The sequence below is a fragment of the Periplaneta americana genome, chromosome 1 (assembly GCF_040183065.1).
Source record: "Periplaneta americana isolate PAMFEO1 chromosome 1, P.americana_PAMFEO1_priV1, whole genome shotgun sequence".
Taxonomy (NCBI): domain Eukaryota; kingdom Metazoa; phylum Arthropoda; class Insecta; order Blattodea; family Blattidae; genus Periplaneta; species Periplaneta americana.
The window spans coordinates 7,421,507-7,447,559 of NC_091117.1; the positions used below are offsets into that span (position 1 = coordinate 7,421,507).

Consider the following 26,053-nt stretch of genomic DNA (forward strand, 5'->3'; position numbering starts at 1 on the left):
TCTTGTACCTTGTGATATTTTAACTTAAAAAAACCTGTGATAGTTGGATTTTGGGGATATTTTTTTACTAGTTCTTTTTTGCAATAGACAATATTACTAAATTTCATCCAATCTTAATTTCTTCCTAGTCCTATCCCGATTTATTGTTTTGTTTAGTATAAAGGCATTGTAAGAAACAGATACAGGTGGCCACGATTTAGTGACTCTCATTTGTTTTTAGTTAACAATAAGGTGAAATCACAGTCTGTAGTCGCGACGCTGTTATTCCCGGCGTGACTCCTCCTCTTTCCTTACGTATTAGGAAGTCATGGCTCTATAAAGTCTAGGTAGGTAGTATCGTTCGCCATTTTTGTTCTTTCGTTGCCGAGCTACCGGACGAGGGATCTATTTGCCACACCGTTAAACATTATCATGTCGTAGCTCCTATGATGATAAATCAAACGCAATGTAATTCAGCAAATAATTGCGAGGAAATAATGTCCTCGTGTGCTTTCTGCGAACGCCAACGAAAGAGCCAAAATGGCGGGCGATTATATTAAGTATTTATTCAGCCTTAGGAAATGCTTAACATCATCATCAGCGAATCATAAGACGCACACGTTTAAATGTAGCCGACCTGCAACGTGATTGGCTGCCGGAAATTAGAACGACGGGACTGTAGTACATACAGTCACGAAACTTGAGGTGATGAGAGTACTAGGAACAATAGACTGTGCCGGTACTATTTCGCATTGTTTATAATGAGGCGATAGTAGCGATCCTAGTGGTTAGCAACTATCTATGGATGCATATTCTCTACGTATTGAGCATCGTGACTGTATATACTAGACTGTGGTGAAATTCTGTTTCGACAGATGACAGCGTCTTGCGATCCTAACGGCAAATACCAGCCAGCTCTTCCTCTTCCCGTTCCGTGATCACTTGATCAAATCTCAGTCCCCCTCGCGTATGTGGTACCTAAGAGGTTACGTCCAATTTCGGCTTCCCCTTCAAAATTTTCTAGAGTTCCTCCAGGGGAGCAGCGTAACCCGGAGTGAGACTAGTGGCCAACAGGCTTGGAGCTCACATATTTAGTTTTGTACAGCCCCCAACCCCTTGCAAGGACGCGTTTTGCGTACCTTTTAAAATTTTTCCTCCCAATTCTCTTTCGATTTTTCGATTTTTTTTTTTTCGATTCTGTTTCGAGTTGATGATAATATGACTGTATGTAATGTGCAGTTGTTTCGTAGAAAACACTTAACTATTAATTTTACTAACTTATCAATAGTAATTATATCAATGTTTAGGTGAGGGGTTTGGACTTTATCCATTGCTGGTTGTCACAATAAAAAATTAAGACACAACGTTCCGAAGGGTGGTTCTCCCTTCGTCTTCAGGTGGAAAGAAGGAGAGAAAGGAAAAAAACCTGCTGTTGGGATCGTTACGTACAGCTGTTCTGTATGACTTATCCAATTATATCAATAATAACATAGATTAATTTTAAATTTACAAGGACTGTATCAAAAGTCGTGACTAATTTGTCACAAGCAAACTAAGTTAAAAGGGTAAATGCTCTATTTGAGGAAAATGTTTTTCTTCCTTTTTTTCCAACAAAAGTTACTGCCATACTAATAGGAAAACGAGTGGAGTACAACATGGAAATCCATATAGATTTTGTCGATCTGGAGAAAGCATTTGATCGAGTGGATAGAAATGTATTATTGAAAATTATGGAACGAAAAGGTTACCATAGAAATTCAATTAATGTAAAAGAAATCTATACAATCCTAACTATACCATTAAAACTGGAAATAAAAACACCATACATACAAATAAAAAAAAACATAATAGTAGTAATCAGGGTTGTGACATATCTCTTAGGATATTTAATATTTATGTAGATATAGTAAGGGAATGGACAAGGATTTTAGTCTGAACTTACTTTTATGTGCCAATGATATAATTTTAATTATTGGCGAAAACGATAAACTGGGACTTGCGCTGTATCATTTGAATAAAATATGTAAATTACCTAACCTTAAAATCTCCCACAAAAAAAGTAAAAATTTCAGCGTTCAGTGGCAAATATCCTATTAGAAGTACAATTTTAGTCGAAGGCGACATTTTAGAATAAGTTCCGATTTTTAACTTTTCGGGAACTCAAATATAATTTGATATATAAAAACACATCGAAGTAAAATTAAACAAATATCCTTCATTTTATTAAGAAGATATCTAAGGGGTCGAAGAAGGTAGGATATATAATTTAAAGTAATGTTGGTACAGCCGTCACATAGCAAAATTTGAAGAAGCAACTCGTGGGTCGTAAATAAACTAGTCCTACGGAAAATAGAAGAGGACGAAATGGGTTTGTTAAGAGCTTTAGGTTGCTGGGTCAAGTTCCAAGTAATGAAATAAAAAATAACCTTCATTACATTACACAGAACCCGATGAGATGATTGTATAAAATACATGGAGAGAATGTAAGAGAACCAGACAACAATACAAGCACTAAATTATCACCCCTCCGGTCGCTGAGACAGAGAACGACCAAAGAAAGAGATGGCAAGAAAAAAATGAGAAATCGGACAGACTTGATATAGCCTAAACCTTCAAGGAATATGATTATTATTATTATTATTATTATTATTATTATTATTATTATTTGGTATTCCCAAGAAACTAGTTCGATTAATTAAAATGTGTCTCAGTGAAACTTACAGCAGAGTCCGTATAGGCCAGCTTCTGTTAGATGCTTTTCCAATTCACTGTGGGCTAAAGCAAGGAGATGCACTATTACCTTTACTTTTTAACTTCGCTCTAGAATATGCCATTAGGAAAGTCCAGGATAATAGAGAGGGTTTGGAATTGAACGGGTTACATCAGCTTCTTGTCTATACGGATGACGTGAATATGTTAGGAGAAAATCCACAAACGATTAGGGAAAACACAGGAATTTTACTTGAAGCAAGTAAAGCGATAGGTTTGGAAGTAAACCCCGAAAAGACAACTATATGATTATGTCTCGTGACAAGAATATCGTACGAAATGTAAATATAAAAATTGGAGATTTATCTTTCAATAAGGTTGAAAAATTCAAATATCTTGGAGCAACAGTAACAAATATAAATGACACTCGGGAGGAAATTAAACGCAGAATAAATATGGGAAATGCCTGTTATTATTCGGTTGAAAAGCTGTTTCGAAGGCTGTAGTGTAAACAAAGAGTTACTGGACATGGGTGCAATTTCAATTTTAGTCGTCTTTTTTTTTTTTTTTTTTTTACTAGCTTTTATGATCCATACGTGCCTCCTCCACATTTCAGAGACGCTAGCACGTAAACAAAGCGTTCCTGGACATGGATTAAATTAACAAAATTTGATCTCATGGTACTCATCCACCTACCACCGAGCCTTGTAACATATATTTTTTTACATCCTGTATAATATGTTTGTATAACTCTTGACTTTTTCCACATGTCAAAGCTATAATGCTGATGTGAAGTCTATCAATACAATAAATAAAATATTGATAATTTCCAAAGCGTAGGTGGGGGGTGGAAACCTTGACTCAACACTGCGCCTTAAACAAGATCGACCAATTGAAATATTACGCGAGGTCATAGAAGTAATATAGCACTGCTGTACCTCCCCTTTAAATTTAAACAGATCTGTAATCACGAAAAGAACTGCTTTGAACTTTAGAGCCGTTGGGGGCGGTGGGGTTCACAAGAGCAAAACTGGGGAAGGTCAGAAGAAAGGGAGAGATTGCTGGGGCGAAGTTCGCTCACGGGATCGGGTCATTTCATGGTCTGATCCCCGCCCCTCGATTAGCGCACGGGGCAACCTACAGTTTGCCAACTTGGAATCTAAAAATAGCCGTGCAATCAATTGGGGTAACAAAGCGATACCTGGCACAGCCCGGGCAGAAAACGAGTTTGGAGGGCTGATTTCTTTCCACTTCATATTTTTCATTCCAACACTGCTCCCTTAGAGTCGTAACTTCACTTCAGCGCCGAATGAATATCCTGTTTGTTTCAATAGAAGCTTATTTTTAATAAATAATTCAACGAATCTGTCTGATTAAACACCTGAAAGTAAGGAAAAAATAACAGGAAATTCATCGAAACGTTTATGCTGTTCGTGATTGTTATTGTGACCGTGCTTGGGATTGTAAGGAACTTTTGTGCATGATCGTGCATATTTGCTTGCTTTCCGCACAAAACCAATCCGCGGAAAGTCTAAAATACCACATTCAGTATTCCCAACCTAACACGCATAACAATTTCCCTCTTCTTACCGCTTAAGCGCGACATTCATTTTACTGCTTTAGGCTTTTAACATATTATTTTTAGAGACGTTTAACATAGTAATAATTATAAATTGGAAACTTACCACTGCAATTTCACCTAAATTGCACTGTTAATTATTGTTTTTAAATATCTGCAAAAATTAAGTAAAGTCTACTACTCCACGAAACTTATTGCATTCCTGATACAAGTAACATTAAGGAAGCCGTGAAAAAATCAACAAGATTCCAGATGCCGATGTTATTACTGCATTATGTTATATAAATAATATTGTTAAAATATTAAAATGAAAAATAAATCATTACATAACCTTACCGTTTGTTTTAAGTTCGCATTTATAGACTGGGGGAAAAAAAAGACAGACGTATATCACGGCCTGCTGGAGTATAGTAAACACAGAAAACATTTTATAGCAACAATGTTGAAGATAGATATTTTGGTATTCCAAAGTTGCCGTCATTAAACAGAAACCAAGATGGAGATTTCATTGCAACTAATTAGAAATTCCTCTTTCAGGTATGTAATAAACGATCTTCGCACAAAATAATGTACGATTCACGAGCGGTATGTTTGTTTTCATGTTCTCGGAAATTAAAAAAGCTCAACTGCGTTTCGCTTTTTCAATCTTTTCCTCGAACATGAAAACGTCAACATACCGCTCTTGTAACGTATATTACTATTGTTATTTAACATTTTTCACAATAATCAATAATAAGCTAAATATTTCGGTTTATTTAATTCAGGCCCCCTTATAACCCCCCTTTTAAATAAAGTATTTTTAATGCCGTATAGCCTAAAATCTAAGTTACAACGAACTTAATTTATATTCCAATTTTCATCCAAATCCGGTCAGCCATTATCGCGTGAAAAGGTAACAAACATCCAGACAGACAGACAGACAGACTTAAATATCAGTCCTATTAAAATTTTGCCCGGAATAAAACTTATCGAAAATCATTTTTAAAGAAACTTTTGTTATGTAACATTTTTCACAAAAATCAATAATAAGCGAGATATTTCGGTTTATTTAATTCAGGCCCCATTATAACCCCCCCTTTTAAATAAAGTATTTTGAGTGCCATATAGCCTAAAATCTAAGTTACAACGAACCATCGAAATTCGTTCAGCCATTATCGCGTGAAAAGGCAACAAACATCCAGACAGACAGACATACAAACAAAAATGTCAAAAAAGCGATTTTCGGTTTCAGGATGGTTAATTATATATGTTAACACCAATTATTTTTAGAAAAGCGAAAATTACCAGAAAATTTTCGCTTACAGATTTATTATTAGTATAGAAGATAAATAATTCAAGGAATCTGTCTGATTAAACACCTGAAAGTAAAAAAAAAAGTAACAGGAAATTCATCGATTCCAATAATTGCGGGAAACGTTTATGATGTTCGTGATTCTTATTGTAAGCATGGTTGGGATTTTAAGGATGTTTAGGATTTGAAATAAAAGTTTGATATTTCTTTTCATTTCTGTCTTCATACTCCCCGCATTTAAATTTAACAAGGCGGAGCCTTCTCGTTAACTACTTCATAATCGCTTCCTCATTCCAGGAGGCCTAGTCTGCAGACAACAATGCAATTGATAGTCGAAACGATTCACACATCAATATGACGCCAATGAGTTGTTTGAAATTGTAATGAATAATAATATGTCAATACAGAGAATTGGATTCATTTGGAAATTAATACCACAGTTAAGTACTTCAGAATTTTATTAGGCTATGTTAAATTAACTATTTATGCTTTTATACTCCCCTCATTTATTAATCACCCACATTTGTGTAGGAATAATGAATTGTTATTAAATTAAAATTAAGTTGATCGTTTCATTAAATTCTATATATTAGGTTTAAAAAATACTTTATGCTCGACCATGCCGAAATGTAGTAATTACACACCTGGTAGCAGCCCTTTAATGGACCTCATTAAAGTACACCTATTCATTAAAATTCAGGTGTTCCACCAATCAGAAAATACCATTGTAGCAATATGAAAGCGCAAGTATCGATTATTCTCGGATATGCAATCGAAAGACAACTAGTCCTGTTACTGCAATAATTAGCGTTAATTGTAAATAATATTCAAATAAATTTAATTTGTCATCTCGTGTTTCAATGTCTAATTCAATTTCAAGGTTATATCAAGATTAGTGTTTATTTTACTCTTTAGATTATATCAAGGTCAATGACATTTGTTTCTCGGAAAAAATCAATATTTTCGCGTCTGCGCACATCTCACAATTTACGAGGTATTGCACAAGGTCAGTTCCGCTCCCCAGTCAGATAAGAATAACATGAATACTTATGAATAATTTCAAGTTAGAAATATGGTCGAGCATAAAAAGTCGTATGAAACTTGACTATAATGGTAATTAAGACGCTCGTATGAAAATTATGAAACTCGCTTGCGCTCGTTTCATAAACATACTCGCGTCTTAATTACTATCATTATAGGCTCGTTGCATAATGTACTATTTCACGTGAATCTTTTCCGAGTCCATCTGATACCGAAATCAGAAATGTGGCACAGCTGTTTTTAATACGATATGAATGACTGAAATAAAGCTGCATCAAAATAAATTATACATTTTCTGAATAATACGTCATCGCTATAGTTGGATTTGCCTACATACAGAGTGGGCCACAAAAAGGCACAAAATTAGAAATACTCTATTTTCGGAAATAAATAACATTAATTTATAATGAATACACTGTTGGAAAGAGTAGACTTTAAAGATGAGCAGGACTTTTTATTATGTGTTTTTTAGGCTCAATTAAAATCTTATGGAGGTCAATACACAAAGATACGAAAAATGTGGTTTTTGAAGACAATTTATTACTTAAAAATGCAGAAACTGAATGTTGGCAAAATTAATAATAATTAATGATCTTTCAAATAATCAAAATTAAAAATGCTGCTCTATGTGACGCCATTTGCCCGCACAACCATTTGTAGGCGTCTTCTGCATTGTCCAATAGCACTGGATATCTGTCTTTGATCAAGCCGGTCCCAACATTCAAGAAGGCGTTGTCTTAAATGTTCAATATTACGAATTCTTGTTTTGTAGTAAACTGCTTTTCGTAGTTGACTCCATACAAAATAGTCCATAGGATTAAGATTTCGTTTGAAACTCTAGCGGAAACCATCAGAGAATCTGAGAAATGCGATCTTTCACGCAATAATCTCTCAGGAGGGATATCATGTCCGTATCTTGCTAATCAATCGTTGTATACTTGAAACAGACCATTCTCGCTCAGCGTAGTTCCTTACAATTTGACGGGCAGATAAATTATCATATTGGTGCAAATGTTTAATGAAAATCTTGTCTTCGTTCGTTAAGCGACCCATTATTCACAAAACGAGAACTCAAAACGGAAGAAAACAAATGATGACAGCACAACAAACGGCTTGGCCTGCTGAACTCGTCAGACCATAATGCTGAGTTCGGCATAAACGATCGATTTTGAACTGTCTTACAAAAAATAAAAAATAATGTTTAATAAATGGTAAAAAATTAAATATTAGAGTACTTTCTCGGTCTACAAGGACTGTGAAATTTGCCTGTGAAATAAACTTTCAAGTGAAATCATTAGCTACTGGAATATGACCATTTAAATTTTGTGTATTTTTTTTTTTTGCCCACCGTGTATATCTCGGATGTATGGGTGTTTTTTTTTCTTTTCAGGAAATGTTACGATGCACATAACCTCTTAAAACATGAAAACAAATGAGTGTGGATCCGCTAACATAATGAGTATAGACTTCGCATTCCATTTGATCAATGTTGTGGTAAAAGCATAATCTGGGATAAAATGAACAAATGAAGTTATTTAACAATGCCGCTCCCATAAAATGTAATGTTTTAAATATCTTACAATTTTATTTTTCTTAGAAGATGATTCATTCATTCATTCATTCATTCATTTTATTCCATAGATCTTACATGAACAATGAAGCTCTAAGATGTGGAACAAGTCAAAATTTTACAGTATTACAGTTACAATTTTTACAGATTTTTACAGTTTTATAATTTAGTAATTTTCTACAATTTTTACAATTTCGTGCAATTTTTTACAATATTTTGGCGAGATGTAGTGAGATGAGGTGAGGTCCGAGGATTTGCCAAAATATTACCCGGCATTTGCCTTTTGGTTGGAGAAAACAAAGGAAAAACCCAACCAGGTAATCAAATCAAAGGGGGGTAATCAAATTAAAGGGGGATAATTTATCGTATATAGGTTTCCTCCGTTACCCCTCTCATTAGCTCAATTGCTCAATTACCGCCATCTTTACGTCTATGAACATCACTTACGTATAAAAGATACAGTAAATACATTTTCTGCTTCCTTTTAAGTATTTGTCCCATAGCATGAGCAATTTTTTACGTCTTTATTTTTGTAATAAATTGTGTGTGTTCTAAGTTGTGAGGCAGTCTATATGAACAGCAGTTGCCATGCCAACAGTTATTACCTATTGCAGCATAATAAATGACATATGACACAACCAGCAACCCATTAGCCTTCCCTCCAGCGTGTACGTTCAACTGTCTCTTCTTTTGAACGCGCAATAAATTCTCTATGTATAGTTTGATGGAGTCTCTACAGAGCCGGGGTTCAGACCTGATCAAAGGTGAAGCGGCTCAACAACAAAATGGGCCAAGTCGGATTGAGGCTGGTGAAATATTTTCTGCTCGCTTTCTCAGTCCTGGGTTTGGTACGTGTGCTGTAAAATCTGCCTCGAATCCACCATTTTTATTGTTATTCATTACGCGTTAGATCTCAAAGTATTTCGTAAGGTATTTCTACCTTGAGTAGTCAGGTATCATAACTCACAAAGTAACGTTATTGACAAACTAATCCACTGTAGGAAGACATATGAATAATTTGGTTGTTTGGTTGAGATACAAAACAGATAGGAAGGTAGACGGATAGAAGCTGTATGTGTAGATAAGTAGAAGAGTAGATTGATATGCATGCTTGTGTCAAGGGATGTATGAACGCACTAAAGGATGGATAGGTGGACGGATAGCCTATGTCGTTGGATGGGTTCATGGATTGATGAATGGATCGATGATTTAACGGATGGATTTGAGAATGGATCGATTGAATTGATTGGTAGTTGACAACTGGATCGGTAAATTGGCGAATGGATTCATAGATCGACGGATGGATCGATAGATTGGAGGGCTGATCGATGGATGAATCGAGAGATAGACGGATAGATTAATGGATTTAAGGATAGATGGATCGGTCAATAGGCGGTAGATCGATGGACGATCAACTGATTTGCGAATAGATCCAACGAATTTAGGAATAGATTGATAGATTAACGAATGGATCGATGGATTAATGGATGGATTGCTGGATTGATAGATGGATCATTTGGTGGATCGATAGGTTGATGGACAGATCCATGGATTTAAGACTGGATTGATGAATGTGTTCGTGTATTGATAGATGGATCTGTGGTTTGATAAATTTACGGATTGATAGATGTATGAACCGATAGATTGACGGATAAATTTATGGATTTAATGATGGATTCATTGACGGGTGGATCGATGGACTGATCGACGACTTACAGTTAGATACAACGAAGTTAGGAATAGATTGATTGACAGATCCATGGATTAATAAATGAATCGATGGATTAACAAATGGATCGCTGGATTATTAGATGGATCGAAGGGTGCAACGATAGATTTATGGACAGATCCACGGATTTAAGAATGGATCGATGGATTGATTGATAGATTGACGAAAATGTTCACAGATTGATTGATGGATTGATGGTTTGATAAATTGACGGGGGATAGTTGTATGAATCGATAGATTGACGATTAAATCCATGAATTTAAAGATGGAACGATTGATTGATTGATTGGGTGATATATTGACGGATGGATCGATGCATGGTCGATAGGTTGACAGATAGATTAATGAATTTAAGAAGGAATTGATTGATTGATTGATTGATTTATTTATTTATTTATTTATTTATTTATTTATTTATTTATTTATTTATTTATTTATTTATTTATTTATTTATTTATTTATTTATTTATTTATTTATTTATTTATTTATTTATTTATTTATTTATTTATTGGTTTATTGATTGATTGGGCAGGTATAAGTAAATTTAAATCCGTCATTTTTTTAATAAATCTCACCCTATACGCCTATTACTGTGTAGTAATTGGAACCAAAATAGAGCTAATCGAGGTGGTAAGTGAGGTGGAAATATTTGCTGACAGGGTTTCGGTATTGGAGTGATCGTGGTTGGTGCTTCTGTGAGGACAGCCATGAATGAATTCAGCTACTTCGTGGAGAACAAATTCCTGGCGTCCCCCATTGCCCTCATAGTCATTGGGTGTTTGGTGACATCCGTGGCTTTCTTGGGCTTTTTCGGGGCCTTCAAGGAGAACCCTAAGATGCTGTCCTGGGTAAGTATTGCCCTACTGACAAGAATGGTTTAAACAATTACATTTAAATTTATATTACATTGTTATATTTTACTATACTATCATATTACATTTTTCTGCAGCCCTACAGAGTGATCATAAAGTCTGCACACATTCTTTTCATCTTCTTAGTTTTCCCTTGCTTTATAATCTTTTTCTCCTCTTTTATTTTTTCCATCTTTTCTTCTTTATCCACTCCACTATTTCTCAATTTCTTCTCCTTTTCTGCTATCCCTCGCTTTCTTCTCAATGTCACCTCATTTTCTCTTTTTCTTTACTTACGTTTACACTTTTCTTCCTTTCACATTTCCTTCCTCATCTTCTCTTCCTTTTCCGCCTTTCTTTCTCATCTTCAATTCTAATTTTCTGATAAGTTTATTTTTGTGCTCTGAGCGCCCCATATAACGAAGAGTTACTTGTTATTTATTTTGAAGGTGTTCTTCACCTGTTAACGTTGCCTCAATGTTCAGGCAAATTCCATTATCAAGATTTCAACATGATTTTGTTTACTCCTGCAGTTCGGAGTTATCCAAGCCCTGATTCTTGCATTGGTTATAAGTGTGGGAGTCTCTACAACCTTCGACATGGAAGTCTTTCATTCGAATCTCAACTCCTCGATGCTGAAGTCCATGGAAAGGTACGAAGCCAACTCCGTCGACAAAATGTCATGGGACTTTATGCAAAGCAAGGTTGGTATGCAGAGAAAATATTTTATGGCTCTAACCAGTTAAGACAAAGTGGTAGCGTATTGAAGCTACAGGGTGATTCAGAATGTTACGCTGATACATACGAAGATATGATTTTAGTTTGAGTATTAAGATCATGAGAACATTTCTATGAATTCGAATAAATACAGAATTACATTAATTCTAATTTTAAGAGGACACACAATATGTATAGGAATGTAATAAAAAACACAAACTACTGAAGCTAACGTTTCCAAATTAATTTAATGAATTCGGGAATATGGGTTTACACTACAGAAAATTTCAAGTTTCCACGTTGAGTAACGCTATTATCCGAGGGTCACAACGATGAAACGGACAGATTTTCTCGTAACAATGACGCAATTCCAGCTTTGGATGCTAGTAACTTAACACAGGGTGGGTTAAAAGTCGCTTTCCCCAAACACTTCGTTACATTTAACTACATTTAATTTACAATAAAACAAAACAACAACAATAACAAGACATGACAACAGAATAACAGTTGACGCACGAACATGGTTGTCAACCCACTACTTATTACATCGTTTATTCAAGTTATGGCATCTGTATATGTGTAAAAGTATGAAACCTAAGAACGAATATTGGGGAAAGCGACTTTTGACCCACCTTGTTTCTACGGCATATTTATAGGAATATGTTACATACAAATGAAAGAATAAAGACTGATCTATCCAAAATGATGTTTTTCTATGATAGTGCGTAAAGTGAGCTTTTAAAATACTAGTGCGTAAAAAAGTAATAACTTTACGCACGACTATTCATTTTACGCACTGCCAAAGAAAATGCAATATTTAGTGTACCATCTTCAATCAATAAGAAATTAGTGCATTGCCTTCATTTTCATTACGTAAATATTACACGTAACACAAATAAATAGGAACATTAAATCCAGACGTCTTTTTCCCTCAGGATAAAAGTTGTAAAAAATCAAATACCTTGGAACAACAGTAACAAATATAAATGACATTCGAAAGGAAATTAAACACAGAATAAATATGGGAAATGCCTGTTATTATTCCGTTGAGAAGCTTTCATCATCTAGTCTGCTTTCAGAAAATCTAAAAGTTAGAATTTATAAAACAGTTATATTACCGGTTGTTCTGTATGGTTGTGAAATTGGACTCTCACTTTGAGAGAGGAACAGAGGTTAAGTGTGTTCGAGAATAAGGTGCTTAGGAAAATATTTGGGGCTAAGCGGGATGAAGTTACAGGAGAATGGAGGTTGGTAGTAGTGACTGAGGAGATAAGATTGCCATAAAGCAGCTCTGTGTTTTCATACTCATATTTAACATAATTCTCATATATATATTCATAGCATCATATTTAAAGATACTTAAAATACTCACTAATCATCTGACATAAATCATAAATTCATAACATCCATTTTCCACGCAATTTTGTAATAATATACTTCGCATTTCATACACAACATAAATCGCCATATTGTAAACAGTTAACCTCAAATCAACACTTTAGTCACTATTCCCGACCTTTTCTTCTTTTAACTTGAGTAATTCTTAACCCATAAGTTGACTAATTTTAAGGCTCTTTGTTATTTGTAAAGTTGAAATATTTAATTGATACATAAGTAGGCTTAATTGTAACACCTAATATAGAACGTGTTTACATATTTTAACAAGGACTAGGCTAAATTATTAATAGCACATTTCAATATAAATACTATTGTTGGTTAAGAAATTGCGTGTGTTAAATAACATAAATAGTGAAGTTACATCAAGACTGAAATATAAGTGCAGTGAAGTGACGTATCGTGTAGATTAACGTCGACAAGTGTTGTACTGGTATAGTGAAGTGATAAAGTGTAGTGTTGGTCCATTGAAATATTGTAGTGTGGTGATACTTCAAAGTAGAAATAATTTAAAACATAAATAGTGAAGTTTCATCTAGACCGAAATATAAGTGCAGTGACGTGTCATGTAGTTTCAACGTCGAAAAGTGTGGTATAGTGAAGTGATAAAGTGTAGTGTTGGCCTATTGAAATATTATAGTGTGGTGATACTAAAGGGTGGAAATAACCTAAAACTAATATACGTAAGTACATTAAATTGAAAAGTGAGTGAAATTGAATTTGTAAATAAGGTACAGTATATACATAATGTGTGCTATGGCTGCTCTGTCTGGAAACTGTCGTAGTTGTAGAAGGATTGTAGTGAAAGGATTGGTATGTAACAATTGTAATTTCTGTTTTCATTGGAAATGTATAGATATAGATCCTGATAATTTTGTTGACAAAGGTAGTTGGGAATGTAGTGATTGTATATATGATAGAAAGATGCGCGATCAACTGGAGAGAATCAGAGTCCTAGAATTGGAATTAGATGAGGCAAAGTGTGAAATTAATAAATTGAGAGCTTTGAAGGATAGCATTAGTGTTTCGAATAAAGGGAGATCTCACACTTGGATGAAACCGAAGAATTCCAAATCTAGGAGTAGACGTTTCTCTGCGGATGATGCTGCATCAATCAAACTGACCAACAAATTCAGTGCTCTTCAAGCAATGAATGTTGATCAGGAGAACTCAGACCCAGTATCGACACTAGTAAAGGTAAGTCAGAAAACAGATAAGGTTAATGATTGTAGGAGTAAAGTATTGATTTTAGGAAGCAGCCATGCAAGAGGTATTTCCTCACTTTTGAAGTCGAAACTGGGCGATGAGTTTGAAGTATCTAGTGTATGTAAGCCTAATGCTCCTCTCAAGAATGTTGTTGAGGATATGATGAAATTGAGTTCAGATTTTTCTAAGAGGGATCATGTAGTTATAGTGGGTGGGCCAGGTAATAGTATTGATAACGATTGTAACTATTCTATTGAGAAAGATGTCAACAACATAATTGAGATGAGCAGCCATACCAATGTGAGATTTCTCAGTCTTTTCAGCAGGTACGACAAGCCGTATCTTCGCAGGAGGGTGCGGAGTGTGAATGTGCGGCTTGAGCGGGCTCTGATGAGACCTGGGGCATCACACATTGGTTTGATAGATGTAAGCCCTATAAGAAGGTATGAATATACGTCACATGGCCTGCATCTGAATGGTAGAGGCAAGGAGCACCTTTCGGTTCTTATTGCTAATAGCATCAGAGGCAGCCATGTTAAAAAGCAGAGTTGTAATATTCCTGTGTTAGTTAATGCTAGGGCTTCTCCTTTTTTAGGTTAAACCTCCCACCAGTAAGGTGTTTGAAACAAGTTCAACTAAATTGTAAATGCTCTGATGTTTCTAGTAATGAACACAGTAACTTCACTATTTTTCATCAAAATATTAGGGGATTAAAACAAAAAACTGATGAATTGATCACTTCTTTAGCAACTCAAAAGCATAAACCTCAGATATTATGTATAACTGAACATCATATGAAGCAACAGGAAATACTACAACTGTCTTTACATGGATATGTATTAGGTTCTCATTTCTGTAGAGATGTCTTCCAAAAAGGGGGTGCCTGTATTTTTATCAGAGAGGATCTATTATTTAGTAAAATTGATATATCTGATTTTTGCCTTGAACAAGATATTGAAATCTGTGGAATACAAATTGGTTATGAGATATCAAATTTAATTATCTTATGTGTTTATAGGGCGCCAATGGGAGATTATAAGAAATTTACAACTAACTTAGATTCATTATTGAAAAGACTTTATAAACCACATACCGAATTTGTAATCTGTGGTGACATAAACATAGATTATCTATCAGAAAGCTCACGTAAAAGAAAATTAAACTCACTTCTTGAAACTTATAATCTTAGTCACACAGTAAGTTTTCCAACCAGAACACAAGCTGGAAGTAGTACTGCCATTGATAATATATTTATAGATAAAAGTAGATTGAATTCCTATTCAACAGTACCATTAGTCAATGGCCTGTCTGATCACGATGCACAAATTCTAAGTGTTTTCAATATGAGTGAAAAATTCCAAAGTGTTAATCTAAAAATAAAAAAAAGGATTATAAATGCTGAATCTCTTCATCATTTAAATACATGTCTACAAAATGAATCTTGGGAAAATGTATATAGTACCGATACCATTGATATTAATACTAAATTTAATGCATTTTTCACTACATTTACGAATTATTTCAATGAATGTTTTCCAGTCAAGGTGGTGAAAAAATGTAAAAGTAAAAACATGTGGATAACTCAAGGAATTAAAATATCATGTGCTAGAAAAAGGAATCTATATTTAATGAGTAGGAATAGTGATGATCCTCATGTTCTTAATTACTACAAGAATTACTGTAAAACTTTGACAAAAGTTATAAAAGATGCAAAGAAAATGTATCTGAATGAAAAAATACAAAATTCAGATAATAAGATTAAAACTATTTGGGATATTATTAAAAATGAAACTAATAGATATTCAAAGAGTGAAAATATTACTTGCATTAAAATCAATGATAGTAAAATAGATAATCCAAAATCAATTGCAAATCATTTTAATGACTTCTATATAAATATTATTCAGAACTTAAACATTCAAGATTGTCCAGAAGATGCTGCACTTGGTTACCTAACTGATGCATTTAACACTGAGTTTTTAGGTCTCAAATTTATTCCCACTACCGCAGCAGAAATCATGCATGTGATAAAACAACTAAAAACAAAATATTCCTCTGGATATGATGAAATTCCAAGTAAAGTTCTGAAAGCTTGTTCTGAAATATTATCCCATCCGTTAAGCTATCTATGCAATTTGTCAATGCAATGTGGTATTTTTCCAGAAAGACTCAAATATTCAATAGTAAAACCAATATACAAAAAGGGAGATAAATGTACTATTGCTAATTACAGACCCATATCATTATTAACAACATTTTCAAAAGTGTTTGAGAAAGTTATGTATAATAGATTATATCATTACCTGGAGTCCAACAATATATTAGTTTTAGAACAGTTTGGATTTAGAAAACAAAAATCGACAGAGAATGCTGCTTTTAGTTTGGTGGATGAAATACTAAATTCATTAAATTCGAAACTACATGTAGGTGGGATTTTTTGTGACTTGGCTAAAGCATTTGATTGTGTAGACCATAGTATATTAGTAAAAAAATTGAAGTTTTATGGTATTAAAGATGAGATGTTGGGTTGGTTTACATCGTACTTATCAAATAGAAAACAAAAAGTAGAAATAAATGTACCAAATAGTCATAAAGTTACTTATTCAGAATTTAGAAATATTAAACATGGTGTTCCGCAGGGGTCAATTTTAGGTCCATTGTTGTTTCTAGTTTATATTAATGATTTAGCCTTGACCATAAACAATTTATCTAAAGTAATTTTATTTGCAGATGATACAAGTGTAATTATTTCAAGCAAACAATACGATCATTTTATAAACACTTCTAATACAGTGCTGAATCTAATGAATGAATGGTTCCATGCAAATAAACTAGCACTTAATGTTGATAAAACCAGTGCAGTCAAATTTAGTACACACAATAGTGCTCAGGTTTCCTACAGTATTCGATTAAATGGAACTCATCTCAAAGAATCTATAAGCACAAAGTTTCTTGGTTTAGAATTGGATAATCACTTGAACTGGAAAACGCATATAGAATGTATTACTCGTAAATTGAGCTCTGCCTGTTATGCATTAAGATCCTTATCTACTATTGGTGATATAAACTTACTTAAAATGTCATACTTTGCATATTTTCACTCTGTAATGAAATATGGATTAATATTCTGGGGTAACTCGTCTGAAGCTAAACACGTTTTTGTTTTACAAAAGAAAGCTATAAGAATAATGGCCGGTGTGCATAAAAGGACCTCATGTAAAAATATTTTCCGAAACTTAGAAATCTTGACTTTACCTTGTGAATACATTCTTTCCCTAATGATGCTGTATATTAAGAACCAAGATAAATTCAGTACTAATCAAGACATTCATCATTTTAATACAAGACATAAATCAGATCTTCATCTACCCTCTGTTAGTCTAAGCTGTTTTAAAAAAGGAGTTCGCTATTCATGTATAACAGTCTTCAATGCACTGCCTAATAATCTTAAAGATTTGAAGAACAACGAGAAAAGGTTCAGAAAAGAATTAACCAAATTTCTACATACTCATACCTTCTACACAATTGATGAATTGTTTATGCTTGTGAATTGAATTATTCTACTTAAATGACATGTACAATTTTATATAGCTCAACTAAAATATGTTTTTATATTGACTTAATCTGTTTACTATGTATTGTATTTTTTGTTTAGCATAACTGATGAATTGTATGTACTGTATACGTCAACTGATGAATTGTTTAAGCTTATAAATTGAATTAATCTACTTCATATGAATTGTATAGCTTAACGAAAATAAGTTTGTAAATTGAACTAATTTGATTGTATATGTTTGTATAGTTTGGCTGATGAATTGTATATGTTCTTAAAATGATTACTAGTCTGTGTAGCTCTACTGATGAATTGTATATAGACCTACTGTAAATTGAATGGTAATATGTATAGCTCAACTGATGAATTGTTTATGATTATAAATTGAATTAATCTACTTGATATTAATTGCACAAATTTGTATAGCTTAATGAAAGTATGCTACTTTGTATTGTATATATTTGTATAGTTTTGGCCGATGAATTGTATATGCTTTAAATTGAATAGTAATCTATATAGCTCTACTGATAAATTGTTTGTGTTTGTAATTTGAAGTAGTTTGCATGATATGTATTATCAATTTCTGTATATCACAACTGGTTGAATTGTTTATACCTTAAATTTAATTAAATTGTTTTGTATTATAATATAGCTCAACTTATGAATGATCGTTTGCGTTTGTAAATTTAATAATCTGATTGGCTATGTATTGTATACTTTTAGTAGAGCCATCGATGTAGCTCAGTCGGCAGACTCGCTGGGCTGCTGTTCCGGAGCTGCGTTCGGGCTTGGGTTGGATCCCCCTTTGGACTTTGGTTTCTTCCGAGGTTTTCCACAGCCGTGGGACTGAAGCCGGATGGTCTATGGCGAGTCCTTGGCATCAACACCTTTGATTGATTACCCCCTTTGATTTGATTACCTGGTTGGGTTTTTCCGAGGTTTCCCCCACCGAAAAGGCAAATGCCGGGTAATATTTTGGCGAATCCTCGGACCTCATTTCATCTCACAACATCTCGCCAAAAAAAAAAAAAAAAAAAAAAAAAAAAAAAAAAAAAAAAAAAAAAAAAAAAAAAAAAAAAAAAATTGTACAACATTGTAAAAATTTTAGAAAATTACTAAATTGTAAAACTATAAAACTTTGTAAAAATTGTAATTGTAATATTGTAAAATGTTGACATGTTCCACATCTTAAAGCTTCATTGCTCATGTAAGATCTATGGAATAAAATAAATGAATGAATGAATGAATGGAGAAAGTTACACAACACAGAACTGCAAGCATTGTATTCTTCACCTGACATAATTAGGAACATTAAATCCAGACTTTTAAGATGGGCAGGGCATGTAGCACGTTTGGGTGAATCCAGAAATTCTTATAGAATGTTAGTTGGAAGACTTGAGGGAAAAATACCTTTAGGGAGGCCGAGACGTAGATGGGAGGATGATATTAAAATGGATTTGAGAAAGATGAGATATGATGGTACAGACTGGATTAATCCTGTTCAGGATAGGGACCAATGGCGGGCTTATGTGAGGGCGGCAATGAACCTCCGGGTAAACCATTTGTAACAGAAATAAGTAACAAATTTAACATTCATATTTACATTGTGAAGTTACATCTGTAGTAGTCATTGCAACAAGATTTAGCATTCAGCTTTTTCTAACAGCATTGTTCATTATATGACCGTTTTAGACGGCCATGAAATCGTGAACATAAATAAAACAGGCTGTCATTCCATGGATACTTATTTCTTAAGTGTTCTGAGTTCAGATGGCCGTGGCATTGTGATTTTATAACTTTCCCAACTTGAAATTTTTATTTAATATAAATTTATGCTTTCGTAGAAACAACATTTTATGACACACATTCGTAAAGTTACCGTTTTGACCCTCATTTCTCAAACTTAACACTCGTACCAAAAAGAGAACCTTTACGAACTTGTATCATAAACAACTGTTATTTTATTCTCAAAATAAAATTGTAAGCTGTGTTGTTTAAAAAGTAACCCAAAAACATGTAAATACTTTTCGTAATTTTACAGAATTTCAACCACTTGCTACAGCTTAACCATAATAATACATTATGCAACGAGCCTATAAAGATAGTAATTAAGACGCAAGTATATTTGTTTATGAAACGAGCAACTTGAAATTATTCAGAAGTATTCATTTTATTCGTATCTGACTGAAGATCGGAAGTGACCTTGTGCATAGCTCGTAAATTGTGAGATGTGCGCAGACGCGAAAGTATTGATTTTTTTCCGAGGAACAATAATGTCATTGACCTTGATGTAATCTAGAGAATAACATGAACTAATCTTGATATAACCTGGAAATTGATTTAGAATTGAAAAACGAGATGACAAATTGAATTTATTTGAATATTATTTACAATTAACGCTAATTATTATAGTAACAGAACAAAACCTTCTGCGACAGTATTGGATTTCCAGCCTCCGTGACGTTTCCCTCATTGTCTTTCGATTGCATATTCGAGAATAATCGAAAACCTGAACTTTAATGAATAGGTGTACTTTAATGACATGCATTAAAGGACTGCTACCAGGTGTATAATTAGTACATTTCGGCATGATCGAGCATTAAAGATTGATCGGTACATATTACGAGTGAAATACGTTAATAAATACGACCTTTTCAAAAATGAAATCCACTATGATCCATCTGTTACGGTTTAGGAGTTAGGACCAGTTTTGTTTGGCGTACACAACTGCTATGCTGAAAGCATAACCCAATAACCTTATTCTAACCACAGCTTCGTTTATCTAGCAGCTACACATCAAAGGGACTCGTGTTCTGTGCCTGTAAACCCTGTGACAGATGTTGTGGGATCTGAGGCAGGTTTTCTGCTAATATTTCGGTCACCATTCCACGGTTATTCAATTATTGCCATATCATGGACGCCATTTTTGTTAAAGTCTTTACGGTTTGTAGCTGGAATGCTGTGGACTTGAAGGGCCGGGGCAATGGCAGTCGCTGCTGAAGAAAGACCCGCCTGACTCTTGCAGGCGACCCGACACGGCCTCCCGCAACTTCCTGCACGGCTGCTACAGCAAGCTGAGCAACTCGTTCAGCGAGAGCGCCGGACTCATCGTGGGCCTCTGCATAGGAGCGGCTTGCGTACAGGTGAGGCCTGAAAAACTGAAGAGGAGAAAGTACCAATTAAATGAATGATACAAAAATTAAATGCAGAAATAATTAAAGGAGAAATAAACGAGTTGAAATAATTACATCGTAACAAAACCAATGTCACCGGCGTAGCTCAGTCGGCAAAGGCGCTTGCCTGCAGAGCCGGAGCTGCGCTCGAGCTTGAGTTCGATTCCTGTTTGGACTGATTCCTTAGTTGGGTGTTTCCTAGGTTTTCCCCAACCTTAAGGAGAATGTCAGGTAATCTATGGCGAATTCTTGTCCTCATCTCGCCAAATACCATGTCTCTATCACCAATTCCATAGACGCTAAATAACCCAGTAGTTGATACAGCGTCGTTAAATAACCAAATAAAAAAGAAGAAAAAAATCAATGCACAGTTTAATGAAGTCAATAAGAAACTAATACATAAATTAAATTAAAACGAAACAAATGAATAAAAGAGACCAATACAAAAATTAAATTAAAGTAAAACAAATGAATAAACAAATTAAATAAATGTGAAAACAAATGAATATATAAACAAAATTACAACGAAACAAATGAATAAACAAATCAAATAAAGATAAAAAGAAACCAATACAAAAATTAAATTAAAGTGAAACAAATGAATGAACAAACTAAATAAATGTAAAAACAAATGAATATATAAACAAGATTACAACGAAACAAATGAATAAACAAATCAAATAAAGATAAAAAGAAACAAATACAAAAATTAAATTAAAGTGAAACAAATGAATAAACAAACTAAATAAATGTAAAAACAAATGAATATATAAACAAGATTACAACGAAACAAATGAATAAACAAATCAAATAATGATAAAAAAGAAACCAATACAAAAATTAAATTAAAGTGAAACAAATGAATAAACAAATCAAATAATGATAAAAAAAGAAACCAATACAAAAATTAAATTAAAGTGAAACAAATGAATAAATAAATTAAATAAATGTGAAAACAACTGAATATATAAATAAATTACAACGAAACAAATGAATAAACAAATCAAATAAAGATAAAAAGAAACCAATACAAAAATTAAATTAAAGTAAAACAAATGAATAAACAAGTTAAATAAATGTGAAAACAAACGAATAAACAAAATTAGAACGAAACAAATTAATAAACAAATCAAATAAAGATAAAAAGAAACCAATACAAAAATTAAATTAAAGTGAAACAAATGAATAAACAAATTAAACAAATGTGAAAACAAATGAATATATAAATAAATTACAACGAAACAAATGAATAAACATATCAAATAAAGATAAACAGAAACGAATACAATAATTAAATTAAAGTAAAACAAATGAATAAAGAAATTAAATAAATGTGAAAACGAATATATAGGCCTAAACAAAATTACAACGAAACAAATGAATAAACAAATCAAATAAAGATAAAAAGAAACGAATGTACAAATTGAATTAGAACAGAATAAATTAATAAACGAATTAAATGAAGATGTAAAAGAAGTGAATATACAAATTAAATAACCGTAGGAAGAAAGGAGTACAATAATTCAATTAGAACGAAGCGAATCAATAAACAAATGAAGGTGAAAAGAAACGAAACAAATGAATAAACGAATTAAACAAAGGAAAAGCAGAAACGAATGTAAAAAATCAAGACGGAAAAATTATACAACGAGAAATAGGAACAAATATACTTAGATTAATCAAGACGAAACAAATGAATAAGGAAATTGAATGAAGGTAAAAAGAAACAAATACAAAAATTAAATTAGAACGAAAGAAATGAATGAACATATTAATCAAAGGAAAAAAGTAACATAGGCTACATCAATTAAATTAAGACGAAACAAATTAATAAACGAATTAAACAAACGAAGGAGCAAATAGATACAACAATTAAATGAATGAAAGAATGTATTTAAAATGTAATGAACAAAAAACAAACTGTTGGATAATTATATATTGTTGAATAAAAACAAAAAAAAGTAAATTATGAGCTAACGGGACAACTGAACAAAGTATCGTTTCGCCTTTGTCGTCTGTTCCTTTCCTATTTAACATTTTCTTGTTGTATTCAATTAACGTTGCACCAACTAATAACAGTTTCTTTACGTGTGTGTGTTGCAGGTTGCCGGCATCGCCTCTTCCTTTTTCCTGGCGTCGTCCCTCAAGAAAGCTTCTCTAAAGTGATCCGGTGACAAAGTTACACCTCCACGGCGATGACCTGTCTGTCTGTCTGTCTGTCTGTCTGTCTGTCTGTCTGTCTGTCTGTCTGTCTGTCTGTCTGTCCAGTGTGTTACTTTTTCATATTGACATTTTCCTCTTTCGTACGGATCAAGAGCAATCCAGAATAGCTTTGTAACAGTTCAAATGTCAAAAGTTTTCACGAAGCAATTATCCCTGCCAAATAGTCTGCTATGCGAACAGTTTTAATGTGATTTCTTAAGTATAGTGTATGAATTTTGGCTGACTTAGTCACTGATGTCAGACTCATTTACTAATTTATTGACATCCTGACAGTTAGGCCTAATTTGTTCAACAAATGACGGCAAATCTGGCTTTCAGGTAAATCTGCTTGGCAGCAGACTTGAATAATTTCAAGAGGAAAATTGTTCCCGGGCCGGGTATAGATCCAGGGACCCTTCTCTTAGCGCACGAATGCTCTATCGGCTGAGCTACTCAGGAACTCGATACCCGGACCCGGAACAATTTTTCCTTTGAAATTATTCAAGTCTCCTTCACAGGAAGCTTTACCTGAAAGCCAGGTTTGCATAATATATACGTCACTGTAGGACGTTAACATAAAACCACAATTCAAGTCACACAGAGTTCGTGTGTACTCAAAGTTGGGTTTCTGGCGCCTTGTGAGCCCACTTCAGTTGTGTGGATATAAAGGGAAAAATTGAGACGGTGTCTGGCGTAGTTCCTGGGTAGCTCAGTCGGTAGAGCATTCGTGCGATAAGCGAAGGGTCCCGGAATCGATAACCTGCCCCGGAACAATTTTTCCCTTGAAATTATTCAACAAGTGAGTGATTTTCCGAGTGAAGACTGATTCATTGATTGAATGAGTGGTTCGTTCGCTTGTGGCTTACTCACTCGCTCACACTCTGACTTACTTATTGATTCACTAATCACTCACTCACTGGCTTTCTGAACTGTTCTGACTGACTCATTCACTCACTTATTGAAAAACTTACTGATTTATTTTCTGACTAATTTACCGAATCAGTGATTTACTGACAAATAATGATTCACTCACTCACTGACTCATTTAGTGAATCACTTACTGAATCTATTAGCCAATGACTTACCGACTGACTCATTAATTTACAGACTTGCTAACTCACTGACTTACGGACTTACTAGTTGGCTGACTGACTTAATTGTCTCACTGACTCATTGACGTATTTGATTTCTGATTGAATTATTAAATAATTTATAGATTTATTGACTGAGGTACTTATTGGATGGCTAATAAACCCACAGAGTTCCTGATTGATGGCTGATTTACTGAAGTATTTATTTAATGGCTCATAGATTTACTAACTGACTTATTTAATAAGTACTACATCAACCTATTGAGTGATTTCCTGAATGATTTATAAAGAGACTGATAGATTTGCTGACTAATTTATATACAGTACGCAACCTATGCGTTTTATGTTAGCTGATACACCGTCATTTGTTTTTTATATTTTAGAGGTTATGTTCATAGCGGAATTTCCTGAAAGAAACCGCCCAGCCATCCGGGATATCTTCTCTTTATATAGGCAATTCCAACAATAACGATGACGTATTAATTAATAAATGAATAACGTATTTTGATGCTTCTTTATTTCAGTGATTTATATCTCTATACAAGGGGGCCGTGTTAAAACAATTGCTGTAGATCTGTGATTTCGGTATCAGATGGACTTGGAAAAGATTCAAGTAAAACGTTTTTTATTCGTATAAAAATGATGTGAATGATAAACGCGGGGAGTATAAAAACAGAAATAGTTAATTTAACACAGTCTAATTCTAAAGTACTTAATTTTGGTATTGATTTCCAAATTAATTCAATTCTCTGCAATGACATATTATTATTCATTACAATTTCAAACAACTCACTGGCGTCATATTGATGTGTGAATCGTTTCGACTATCAATTGCATTGTTGTCTGCAGACTAGGCCTCCTGGAATGAGGAAGCGATTATGAAGTAGTTAACGAGAAGGCTCCGCCTTGTTAAATTTAAATGCGGGGAGTATGAAGACAGAAATTAAAAGAAATATCAAACTTTTATTTCAAACCCCAAACATCCTTACAATCCCAACCGTCCACCCCTGTGGAGTAACGATTAGCGCGTCTGGCCGCGAAACCAGGTGGCCCGGGTTCGAATCCCGGTCGGGACAAGTTACCTGGTTGAGATTTTTTCCTGGGTTTTCCCTCAATACGATACGAGCAAATGCTGGGTAACTTTCGGTGCTGGACCCCGGACTCATTTCACCGGCATTATCACCTTCATTTCATTCAGACGCTAAATAACCTAGATCAGGCCTTCACAAGGTTTGCGCTCTCCGAGCAGGCTCACAGCTCATGAGCGGAATGCAGATATTAGCTGCGCTCTATATAAGGGTGGGCTGGAAGAAGGGGTGATCTCGTACAAAATGTACACAAAAGGAAGTACTATTAAGAGTGTTTATGAAATGAATTCCCGTTCAGCGTTTGCAAAACTATCTTGGACTATTATTAATTAATAAAAAAATATTTATTTTACAGAAATAATAGAAATTCTGTAGCTACTTAAATGTACAATATAATTTTGTTATATTTTTATTTATCACTACATCAAAACGAGGTTTTATGCTGTTGGCAGCTGAAAGGAACAGTAGCCTACTGATCGTAATGAAACATCAGTTACAGATGTTCGATGTCTGCCTTTATTAAAGTTGATTATAGAAAACAGTTGCTCACAGATATAAATGTTGAGCCAAACATAGCAACCATTTTCACAGCCAGCCTGTGTAGTCGTGGATATTATTGCTAATGTTTAGTCTTGTAAAACTCAACCAGGCTAGTAGTATTATTCAAACGATCTTTAGCCCTTAGTTCACATTGAAGATCAATAAGTTCGAGCTGTAAATCGTTAAATGTTATGTTCCGTCTTTTAGATTCCTCCATACTGTACTGTAGCAGTAGGTAAGCAACGTGAAACAGTTACTGAGAATAGGCCTACACACTGCACTCCACTAGATAGCTGAGTGGTCGTTTCCCTTTCCTCTACCTACAGCAAGTCTATGTC

At 34.0% G+C, this 26,053-nt stretch overlaps 1 protein-coding gene across 1 annotated transcript; it reads left to right on the forward strand.

Moving 5' to 3' along the window:
• The first annotated feature begins 8,937 nt into the window (after window positions 1–8,937).
• Window positions 8,938–24,259, forward strand: LOC138708922 (leukocyte surface antigen CD53-like). Its single transcript, XM_069839277.1, has 5 exons — window positions 8,938–9,017; window positions 10,559–10,747; window positions 11,284–11,454; window positions 20,573–20,764; window positions 22,898–24,259. Exons 1-5 carry the CDS (start codon window positions 8,955–8,957, stop codon window positions 22,958–22,960), a joined length of 678 nt encoding a protein of 225 aa, XP_069695378.1. The 5' UTR covers window positions 8,938–8,954; the 3' UTR covers window positions 22,961–24,259.
• The last annotated feature ends 1,794 nt before the right edge of the window (window positions 24,260–26,053 follow it).